The sequence below is a fragment of the Hyla sarda genome, chromosome 6 (assembly GCF_029499605.1).
Source record: "Hyla sarda isolate aHylSar1 chromosome 6, aHylSar1.hap1, whole genome shotgun sequence".
Lineage (NCBI taxonomy): Eukaryota > Metazoa > Chordata > Amphibia > Anura > Hylidae > Hyla > Hyla sarda.
Genome location: NC_079194.1, coordinates 210867462 through 210880006, shown reverse-complemented (window position 1 = coordinate 210880006; position 12545 = coordinate 210867462). Strand labels below are relative to the sequence as shown.

Genomic DNA, 12545 nt, shown 5'->3' with positions numbered 1-12545 from the left:
TTCTTCTCCACTAACCCCTTCCTGCCCTCACACAACACTGGATTGACAAGTGCTTCCCATAGAGCAGTGCTCTCCAAAACAACTGGGATTTAGTTTCTTGTCTGAATGCCAATATTTATGTAGGCAGAGTGTAGATGGAGACTCCAGGAACCTTTCTTTCTTTTTCTTTCACTCACACACACTGGAATTGTCATCTATATGTGTTTTTTTTCTCTCTTTCCCAATTGAAAGCATGGCTTCTGGATCCCCACCTAGTGTTCACTATTATAAAGTGTGACCTTCACTTATTACAGTGATAGAATATCAGAAGTTTCTTTGTAAAACTTGTTTGTTCTTCTAATGGTTACATATATTCCTTATTACTGCAGATAGACAATATCATTCTACAGAAGAAATCTAAAGTTTTTTTTTTTAATATAAAATATTATTCATGTGTGTATTTAGATTTCTCTAAAATATAGGTACACTAAATAGTATCCATATATCCACTGGTATTTGAGATATAATAGTGTGTGTATATGTGTGTGTGTGTGTGTGTGTGTATATATATATATATATATATATATATATATATATATATATATATATATATATATATATATATATATATATTGGCAGAAAAGTTTTCAAACTAAAATGATAGTTATCTTTTTTTATTGTGTTTTCAGTTTACTTAATTTTTCTGATTTTAGTTTAATTTTTGTCTGAAAGTATGTGTGTGTGTATATATATATATATATATATATATATATATATATATATATATATATATATGTATATGTGTGTGTGTGTGTATACATTTTTATTCACTTTTTTTTTGTGTTTTTTTATTTTTTTACTTATTTTTTTTCCCAACATAAAAAAAAAAAAATCTGCCTTAGCTGATGCAAAAATGCATCAGTTTGGATTCCAAAGAAATGAATGGTATCAATCAAAGGCTACTTTCCTTTCATGCGGTTTGACAAAAAAAAAAAAAAAACACTTGTATGAATGTGGCCTTATGCATGTTGTGAAAAAGTATCATTTAATTTTAAAATAAAAATAAGATGAAAAAACAAATTTTTTAAACTGACTTGTGCCATTTTATATTTGGTATATTTGCTTTCTAAATACACAGTTGGCGTTAATACATGGCGTCCCAGCAGATTTATGATATAATTATCAAAATTGATACGACCCTCTTATTTTAAAATGATGCTGAAATCTCCCCTAAATACATGTATTTCTTTGAATTCTAGGTACACTGGATCTAATACAGATGAAGATTGCCAGGGAGTCTGAAGAAATGAAATCTGAAGGAGATGAAGGAAAACCTCTATTTAAAAATGAGAGTATGTAAATCCCTTTTTAATTCATGACTTTAGTGAATTAGTGGTGTGAATGGTGCCCACAGTGGGTTTGTGATACTTGAACTATTGGTGTGGATATTCTAAAATATTTGTTCTAAAGTTGTATATTCACGGTTCATAGATAGAAAGTCTTTGCCCCCTCTGCAAGCTGTTTAGTCCTGAATTTGCTATTATTTGCCTAAGCACAGCTGACCAAGCAAAACTGTGTTTTAAAGTGGCATTATGTTTTGATAAATGTGATCTGGTTGAAACGTATTTTCCACTGAATGTAGAGCTTAAATGAACATGCTGACATAATAGTTTTAATGCATTTTGTTCAAAATGTGTGCACAAACAGAATGGCTTTTTGTTCGCTCATAATTGGCTGTAAAAGTAGATGGGGACATAACCATTACATATGGAAATGTGCAGCATTTCTGTTGAATATATTAGATGCTGAATTTTCATGGGAACAGAGAGGCAACGAAAATGCACATACATTGCTTGTCAACACGCTACAATCCCAACCGCCTTTTCTACCCCATAGTCTGAGAATTCTATTATCACATTTTACTGTTTGCTTAGCTTTTCACAAAAGAGATGGAAAGGATGCGAAATCATATATATATTATATATACATTTTTTTTTCTTAATCCAGACAAATAGCAACTTATAATTTATTAAACTATTTAAATCTTTTTTAAATATTTTTATTTTTTTACTTTCCCAAACTTAATTTTTAAGCCTGGATCTATTTGTTCAGCTCCCTTCAGGCCCCTGAAATGTTAATTTTATTCACTGCTTCTAATAAGTTATTACAGAAAAGGGTATTTTATTATGTTGAAAGACGCATACACAAAAAAAAGTCTCTGGCCAAATTCAATGGTGGTGTCATGGAAACTTCCCATTATGTGATTTTTTTTTTTTTTTTTTTTTTTTTTTTTTTTGGATTGCAGTAAAACATGCAGGGAGGTAATCTCTGAATTAAACAGTTTTTTTTTTTTTCACAGCCTTGTAAGATAACCCCACCCCATTTTAGACAACAGAAGTTTCTGTCTTCACGCTGGGTGAACAATAGGAAACCATCCTGTTTTTCAATAGGATCAGTTTGTTTTGGAGTCCGAGACTTATGTTTAATTTGCAAATGGTCTTGGGTGTGATAAGAAATGTGAGCAACTAGTGGGAAGAGCAAATGGGTAAGCCTTCCCCATAAGCTTATTGAAATGTGTGGAAGATCACAGATGTAGAACAATAGGGAAGAGTTTGATCACACTATTTTTAGGCATTTTGGTACTGGGGTAAATCTAAAAGTTGCTTCTCGTTTTTGTTTTGGTGTAAATATTACCTGTGAAACTGTCTCTTTAAAATAAGATGAATTGGATGTGACAATGTATTTATGTTCAGTGAGAGACTTTACTTGGGACACACTTGATATGGGAGAAAAATCTGACATGCGTCTTGGCAACATTTGCTGTACTATCTATTGTTTACTGCTCCCGCAACATTTCTAGCCTAGGGGATTCTGAAAATGACCCTTTCCCCCCCCCCCAAAAAAAAATATTTGCATTCCCCTCCATGATCACTGCTCTTTCACATTTATTGCCAGCTCTGAAAACCTCCAGGAAATATATCCATAATATTGATTGATTGATTTTAGAAGCTAATATTACAATGTGTTCATTTATTTTATTTTTTTTCTATTTGCCAATACTGATTGATATCTAACTAAAGATAAGAATACTTGCCCCTGCCTGGCAAAGATATTTACAATTATGGGAATTATATTATAACTTCTTGTGAGCTAAATTTGTTTCCTTTTTGCAAATCTTCTCAATGTATGTGTATTTTCATCTGACTGTAGCATTTATGAGCAATGACTAAGAAACTCTTAAAGATTCTAACAAGTTTCCTTGTGGTATAAGCAATTGCTTTAGAGCCAGAGACCTGGTCATTGCTCATGGATGTTGTATCTGTGATGTCTATGCTAGCTTATGTGTCAGAGCAAGCAGGGATGATCAAGACTTCCAGTATCAAACAAGGTTGACAGGAACTAGAATGTTTAACAAGGCCTTCAAATTGTTTCATGCCCTGTAGACAACTGCATAACAAAAAAGCATGAAATATTGGAAATCAATAGAAGCTATGGAATTTCATTATTACCAAATGCCTCCTGTACATAGTATTTTATATTTTGATGGATTGTTTGAGGCAAGTGGTTATGTAAGATGGTTTAAGTAGCTCAAAGACCAGTGTGGGGTGTGTAAAGTGTTGTACGGAGAAAGTTGCACGCAATACATGTGATATTGATCGCAATCTTTTTGTGTTTTGGAAGTCACGTTCCTAATTTTCAATTCTTGCTTTTTAGGAGTTACAGAGAGGGGTCAAGCTCATCGGACACCCAAGAACAAGGATGCTCATGTCTGCAGCAGATGTTGCGCTGAGTTCTTTGAACTATCAGATTTGTTGCAACACAAGAAGAACTGCACTAAAAATCAATTGGTTCTAATTGTGAATGAAAATCCACCACCTCCTGCTGAAACAACCTCTCCAGGTCTCCCCTCGGATAATCCTGACGAGCACATGAATGACACAGTTAATAACGCAGATCAAGCTGACTGTAGTGACCTTTCAGAGCATGACAAGCCTGACAAAGAAGAATCCATGGAGGTGGAGATCGAAGCTAGCAATAGCAGCAGTGGTTCCAACAAAGTGGAAAATGTTGTTTCTAGTAGTAATAATTCCACATTGGGTACCTCAGCTATAACAACCACACTACCTCAAGTAAGGGATCTGGCAGCTTTAGGCAACTTTTCTGTTATTAACAGCAATGTCATTATTGAAAACCTTCAGAGTACTAAAGTGGCAGTGGCACAGTTTTCTCAAGAAGCAAAGACCAAGGGAGCAAGCAACAATAAAATGGCTGTGCCAGCGCTAATGGAGCAGCTTCTGGCTTTGCAGCAGCAGCAGATCCACCAGTTGCACCTAATTGAGCAGATACGGCACCAAATATTATTGTTGGCTTCACAAAGTGCAGAAATTCCAACAACTAACGGTTCTCAAGGGGCACTGAGGGTATCTTCTACCCCGTTGACTACATTGAGTTCTCATCTGTCTCAGCAGCTTGCAGCAGCAGCTGGCTTGGCTCAAAGTCTTGCTAGCCAGTCAGCCAGCATTAGTGGCATCAAGCAAATACCCCCAGTACAGCTACCTCAGAACAGCCCTGGCACCACTATTCCATCCAATAGTAGTTGTTCTCCAACAAATCAAATTGCAGCAGCTAATCCACCTTCTGTAGACCGAGTACCTTCAAGCACTGGTGGCTCACAGGTGAATAACCCACCAGCACCTATAACATCTTCACCAGCTTTTGCAATAAGCAGTCTATTAAGTCCTGCATCTAACCCACTACTACCTCAGGCTGCAACAAGTACCACCATATTTCCCAGCACACTACCCAACATAGGAACAACTGCAGAGGACTTAAATTCTCTGAGGAAAAGCAAGCCGGTCAATGTGGCTCCTTTTGAACCTAAGAGCTCCTCTGACGAGGCATTCTTCAAACACAAGTGTAGGTTCTGTGCAAAGGTTTTTGGCAGTGACAGTGCCTTGCAGATCCATCTTAGATCTCATACAGGTGAGAGGCCATTCAAATGCAACATTTGCGGAAATCGTTTCTCCACTAAAGGGAATCTAAAAGTTCACTTTCAACGCCATAAAGAGAAATATCCCCACATTCAGATGAATCCCTACCCGGTGCCAGAGCATTTAGACAACATACCAACAAGTACAGGAATTCCCTATGGAATGTCTATACCACCTGAAAAACCTGTGACAAACTGGCTGGACACTAAGCCGGTTTTACCTACCCTGACAACCTCTGTGGGGATGCCACTCCCACCAACTATTCCTAACTTGACACCATTTATTAAGACTGAAGATTCAATACCTATTGCTATCTGTCAGCCTGTTCCAAGCCCACCTGATTCTGTTAAAAGTGATTTGCCAGCTACAGGACCATCTTTAAAAAAAAGTAATAGTCCTCCAGAGGAGGCTGAGTCAATGGAGTTGCCCAACCCCGATGACAAAGGTGAAGAAAATTCTCAACATTCAAACTTCCAAAACTTTGACTGTACTAGTCGCTCTCCTTCTGGTGACTCCACATCTGCTAACCCCACATCTTTTTCAAACCCCATTCTGCCATTAATCTCAGAACAATTCAAGGCAAAATTTCCTTTTGGTGGGCTTCTGGACACAGCTCCTGCATCTGAGACCTCCAAACTGCAGCAACTTGTAGAAAATATTGACAAAAAGTCTAGTGACCCAAATGAATGTGTAATATGTCATCGTGTTCTAAGCTGCCAGAGTGCTCTAAAAATGCATTACCGTACACACACAGGGGAAAGACCCTTTAAATGTAAAGTATGTGGACGTGCTTTTACCACAAAAGGTAACCTAAAGACTCACTATAGTGTACATCGTGCCATGCCACCACTTAGGGTACAACATTCCTGCCCCATTTGTCAAAAGAAATTTACAAATGCTGTTGTGCTGCAGCAACATATTCGGATGCATATGGGGGGACAAATTCCGAATACCCCAGTCTCTGAAAATTATCCTGACTCAATGGAATCTGACACTGGGTCCTTTGATGAGAAAACCATGGATGACCTTGACAACTTTTCTGATGAAAACATGGAAGACTGTCCTGACAGTAGTGTCCCTGATACACCTAAATCTGTAGATGCATCTCAAGATAGCTTGTCTTCCTCCCCTCTGCCACCTGAAGTCTCAAGCATTGCTGCTTTAGAGAATCAAATGAAAATGATTAGTGCTGGACTAGTTGAGCAGCTCCAGGCCAGTTTGAAGTCAGCTGAAAATGGCTCTGTTGAAGGGGATGGTTTGACTTATGACTCTTCCTCTCTTGGTGGTGATCTCGAAAGCCACAGTGCTGGGAGCCCAGCTGCCTCTGAGTCTACTTATTCTGTAAATGCGTTATCACCTAAGAGCACAAATGACTTTCAGAAGTTTTCAAATGCCGAAGAAAATCAGCTTCGAGCTTTACCACCTGAACTGCCCAATGGGATGTCGCCAACTCCTGCCAATGGAGGTGCTCTAGACTTAACATCCACAAACACTGATAAAATGATTAAAGAAGAACCCATGGGTTTGCTATTTCCATTCAGAGAACGAAGCAAATTTAAAAACACAATCTGTGACATTTGTGGTAAAACATTTGCATGTCAGAGTGCCTTGGACATTCATTACAGAAGCCATACCAAAGAGAGGCCATTTATATGCACAGTCTGCAATCGTGGCTTTTCCACTAAAGGCAATTTAAAACAGCATATGCTTACCCATCAGATGCGAGATCTACCATCACAACTTTTTGAGCCCAATTCCAACTTGACAGCCAACACACACCCAACACCAAACCCAACTCCTAATCCACTGGCAGCCCTAATAAAGACTGAGTTTAATGGCTTTATACATAGCTCAACTCAGGAAACGAAAGAACAGCCTTCAAGTATTACATCGTCAGGATCTTTGCCATCTTCAGCTACATCACCAGTTCTCCTTCCATCCTTGGCCAGAAGGACTCCAAAGCAGCATTACTGCAATGCATGTGGCAAGTCTTTTTCATCCTCCAGTGCTTTACAAATACATGAGAGAACTCATACTGGTGAAAAGCCATTTGCCTGCACTATATGTGGAAGAGCGTTCACAACAAAAGGCAATCTTAAGGTATGTCTCCTCTTTATAGCAAAACTTAAAACTGTTTTTATTGTAGAAGGCAATCATTCACTACCTGGGGATGGACTACATATTTTAGACCTAAGACATTATGGTATTATGTTAAGTTCTCGAATAATGCAGAATGCACTAAGATTTTCAGAGGCCCACATAACAATACCGTATTTTCTAAAGACAAAGTATGCTTAATTGAGCATTTATTTTTTGTTTTTTTGTTTCACCAAACAGTAAATTGTCTAAACAGCATGTTTGAAAGCTCCAATGTGGTTGCAAAATGGTTAAAGGTAGCAATTAGTAATATTCCATAACTATCTCAATGTCAAATGGTGGCAAAGGGATGAGTATAATGGGAAGGTCCCTGGTACTGGAAGGTCGTTGTACGTTCCATTAACGCAATGCAACATTTTTAACTACTCTAGTGCAGTGGTGAAGTATGCTTAAGTGCATCATAACGCAGTACACACTACTGTCTATCTTGAGCTGGTTTCCTTTCTCTTAAGTAAAATGCCACAACTTGTTTCACCTGCTAAAATATGTAAATCTATCAATGCTTAAGTACACCAATCTTATTTACACCACATAAATATGAATTGTGTACAGCATTCATTTCTTCTTGGTTTTGATTATATTTCCTAATATCTTTTTGATATTATTTTGTTACTTTTATTATCAGGGTTTATTTCCCTTATATAAAATGGCTATCTCTAATATGAATCCTCTCTTTTTACATGGTTTCTTCAGCATTGCTAAGCATGGTTTAATATTTGCTATTGTATGTGTGGGAATTTTTTTATATATATATATATATTCACGTACACACACTTTATTTACACTATAATATATATATATATATATGTATTAGTGTAAATAAAATTTGTGTGTATAGAGAGAGAGAGAGAGAGAGAGAGAGAGAGCTATAGAAACAGGGGAATACAGCAGCACACTGCAGTGTGCTGCTGTATTCTCCTGTTTCTGTATATTTAGCCTAGCAGCATGCACCTGTATGCCAGGTCCATATAGTAGTTTTGGTATCAGTAGTGCTGGCCAACTTATCCTTGTTTTTGTTATATATGTGTGTGTGTGTGTGTATGTATATGTATAATATTATATATTATTATATATTAAATAATATATATAATATATATAATATATATATATATATATATATATATATATATATATATATATATATATATATATATATATATATATATATATATAATTTATTTCAGTGTGTGTATATACAGTTTTTTTTTTAATTTTATTAATTTTTTTTACTGTTGGCTTCTTAGTTTGTTTGGGGTCCTGGTTAATTGTCTGAGTGTATAGTTTACCAACTAATGTGATTCTTGTGAGCTGAATAGGAGTGGTGCTAGGGAACAGCGATGTCGAGGACACTAATGTTAGACTTGTCTGCCTGCACCCAGATATAGACTATTCGAAGGCATGGCACAAGCGTGTATGTTACTACCCAGAATCCCTGCTGCAGCATTAAAACTGTAAAACATGACATAGGTATTTGGAAATAGCTGAAGGATTGCAGACAGGGTCATGTATCTTAGTTGTACTTTGAAAGTATCCCTTTGGTATGCACATGCTCTTTTATCATGAGACATTAGAAGTAATGATACTTATTGAGAATGCTTTTATGGTTGGAGTTTTATCCTTTTTTTTTTTTTTTTTTTTCTTTTTTTTTTTCCATGTGTACATTGTGGGTCCCTATAATATCCATCCACTGGATATTGTAAAATGGGCAGTCAGTGGTGTGGTTTTTTTCTTATGGTTCAGTGTATTGACTTTGTGAATGATACGGTTTATCTTCTGAAACCCTTAAGTGTTTTACCAAGATGCCCTTTTATTCATCTGAAGCATGTATGACTTGCGTTCTTTAACAGTAGCAAAGTCTCTACATTTGTACACATGATGTTGACAGAATTTCTCTAGAGATTACTATGAGAAATGTGAGTTGAATAATTACCTTTAGGCCATTCGTGGCACACGTGTGGATTTTATTTATTTTTTACACATTTGTCTATTGTTTGGCCCCTATAAGTTATCAAATTGTTGTTGTCCAGATCTATAATTCTAAAATGAATTCACTTTGTTATAGGTCTTAATTAAAAAATAAAAATCTTTTTACAGCGACTGCATCTCCATGGCAACAAACTGTAAACAAAAATCTTTGTAGTATCATCCTGCAGTGGTTGCCGTCTCATGCATTCTTCCAGTTACCCCCTACTTCATGTTAAACTACATTTTGGTAGGTTAGCCAGATGTACAGGACAAATAAATGGGAAGAGGTCTGTAGGATCATAATTTTGTATGTGGTCTGTTACCATGGAGATCAGTGGTCTGCATAGGCGCTGTACAAAAACAGGAGCACATTTTTTTAGTCAAGACCTATTTGAAATTTGTCATCTTATTTTTTTTCTTATGTTTTAAAAGAATAAAAAAATATTTTATTTGCAAAATGGACATGGTTTTAACCCCTTCCTGACATACAGCTACATTAACCGTTATGGTAGGGAGTGTGAAGCATGCTCAGGAGCCAATGCAGCAGGTGTCAGCTGTTCTCTCCAATCCTGGACCCTGACTGGGTGCCCCCCTAACTTCAACCTTGGCCATTTTTTATTTTTAAAGGGGTTTCTTCATCTTTACCCATTTGGTCCTCCTGTAACACAATTGTGGGCTAATAATGTTTAACATGGCAGCTTAGTGTCTAGTGTAGCCCACTTGGCCTGTCATTTCAGTACACACTGCTGAAGATAGGATGTACTACTAGGATAGCTGTACAATACAGAAGAATTTGTAGTGTATTTTACTTGTTCAAGTCCCTATGCGAGAATAAAAAAAATATATATTATAGTAAATATATATAGTTTATAGTAACATTGCTGCATCTGTAAATGTATAACATATTGCAATAATAGGTCACCCTGCAAAAAGACCCTATTCAGGTCCAGCAACAGAAAAATAAAGTTATGGGTATTAGAATATGCCAAAAAAAAAAAAAAATAAATAAACTACATGATGAACACTGTAAAAACAAAACAAACACAATTGCCATTTTTTTCCCATACTGTACCACAATTTTATTTTCTTAATTTTTTTTTCACTGTATCCAATAATTGTATTTAATTTGGTCCCTTATTCAAAGATCTAACCTATGAAAAAGAACCCACACAGTTTGGTTTACATGCATAGTTTATATAAATAAAACGAAAATAAATTCAACACCATGCACGTAAACCGAAGGATGTGGGTTCTTTTTCATAGGTTGGATCATAGATATTTTTTCTTCCTAAACCCTTCTTGTGGAGAGTCTAGAAATTCAGATTTATATGAAATGTCACATTTGTTGGATTCTGTAGTGTAAAGTTTAATTTCCTTTATTTTTTTTATTTTTTTTCCAGGTTCATATGGGCACTCACATGTGGAACAGTACACCTGCAAGGAGGGGAAGGCGACTTTCTGTGGATGGGCCTATGGCATTTTTAGGAGGGAATCCTGTTAAATTTCCAGAAATATTCCAGAAAGACTTGATTGCCAGGACAGGGAATGGGGACCCATCTAGTTTCTGGAACCAGTATGCTGCAGCTCTGTCAAATGGCTTGGCCATGAAGACCAATGAAATCTCGGTTATTCAGAATGGTGGAATTACCCCAATGACCGGAAGCTTGGGAAATGGTGGGAGCTCCCCCATCAGTGGACTCACTGGGAACCTAGAAAAACTGCATAACTCCGAACCAAACGCAGCTCTAGCTGGTCTGGAGAAACTAGCGAGCAGTGAGAATGGGACTTCCTTCAAGTTTATGCGTTTTGTGGAGGACAGCAAAGAGATTGCTACAAACTAGCCTACATTCTCCTGGACAATTTGTGCAGCCAGAGGTTGCTATGCTTCAGATTTATTTTTCTTTTTCTTTTTTTCTTTCTGAGAACTGCACCAGAATTTCCTTTTTGTATCATGTCCAATTTCCAGAGTTTTAAGTGAGTGTATTTATTAGTGATTAAAACTTTTAGCTCTGCATACCAATGCAAGCTTTAACTCTGGCCTTTGTATTTGGAACTAAATACTAATAGACTAGAGTTGTAAACTGGCTGTAACATTTATGGCAACTTGCAAGTCTTGATGGATGATCTTTTTTGGCATTAACTTATTTTATATATTCGATTTTAACTTGGTCCCTGGTGTTAGCGCATAAAGTAATATGGGAGTATGACTTTGTCTGTGAATGCACATTTTAAGGGAAGGTTTTCTTTTTCATTACTCGGGGGCGGGAGGGTTGATTGTATGAAATGGACTCATTTTGAGACTGTACAGTGCTACCGAAAAACCATTGGGATTTTATTTTATTTTTTCTCTTATCCACTAGTAGATGTTCTGTGCATTTTTATTTTTCTGTGTATAGATTTGTGATACAGTGACAACCATGTCGGTTATTTGAGAGGGGGTGCAAGTGTTTTAATTATTTTAAGTTGCAGTTGACACTTTGTTTTTTTTTTGTTTCTTTCCCTCTTAGGTATAGTCATTATAGAATATGTGCTGGAATTTCACAATTGCTGCTAAGTATAGCATCTGGAACAAACTTCCATGGAAAAAATAAAATGTAGATGCTTGTGTATATGTATATATATAAATATATAAATGAGAAAATATTCACTTTCATTAGTGTAAATAAGTCTGTCAACCTTTTTCTCTCAAGTGGGCCTTGGGAGGGGGGACTTGCATATGGGTGCTCCGCAGTCCTCTGGCAGTCAAAGGATTGAAAGAAAATAGACATCCCCTTTCTGTTCTCTAATAGAAAAACATAAAGTGAGGTGTGGTTCATGATTTTTGTATTGGTGGGAAATGGACATTTTATGCACTTTCTTTTTGAAAGTTGGACGTCCAGCTCCATTATTGTTTATTTGATGATGAATAGAATACTGTAATTTTAATCAATTACTCAAATACAAGAATTTTCCAACATGTGGTGTGTGTTTTTTAAGGCTTGATGTTATGCCTGTGAAATGTCAATATGTGGGGGATTACGCATGATGCACTGTAAATCTACTTCAGTATCTCTCTAAAGAAGCATAGGAAAGGGTACGTTCACACGGGAGCATAGCTTCTACTTGGCAGTTAAAAATCCTGTGCATAAAATCTGCACAGGATCCTGTATGAATGTACCCTAAAGGAATTTTAAATGGGGTCTGGTCATTTTACTTGTAGTGTCTGTAGTTCAAATCTCTGGAAACCATATTCCCGATATTGTGAACTTCTTTACACTAAGCACATGATGATTTTTTGTCTCTTCCCCCCCCCCCCCCCCACTTATGTACAGGATGTCACACATCACATGCCTAATTTCCTCGATTAGCCATCTTCCCTGTCACAGGAGGGATCCTGTTTTAAATGCTGGGCAGCTGAGCAAGTACACAGTAGAAAAGCAGAGCGGTGTGTGCATATTAGAGGACAGTGAGAAA

The 12545-nt window shown here is 36.7% G+C and overlaps 1 protein-coding gene across 1 annotated transcript in view; it reads left to right on the top strand.

The window, feature by feature from the left end:
- SALL1 (spalt like transcription factor 1) overlaps window positions 1-12039 on the top strand; it is a 14948-nt gene extending 2909 nt beyond the window's left edge. Inside the window, exons 2-4 of the mRNA XM_056526365.1 lie at window positions 1239-1331; window positions 3694-7070; window positions 10493-12039. Coding sequence (XP_056382340.1) covers window positions 1239-1331; window positions 3694-7070; window positions 10493-10933 — 3911 coding nt within the window. The 3' untranslated portion in view covers window positions 10934-12039. The remainder of the gene's footprint in view (window positions 1-1238; window positions 1332-3693; window positions 7071-10492) is intronic.
- Window positions 12040-12545: the final 506 nt, after the last annotated feature.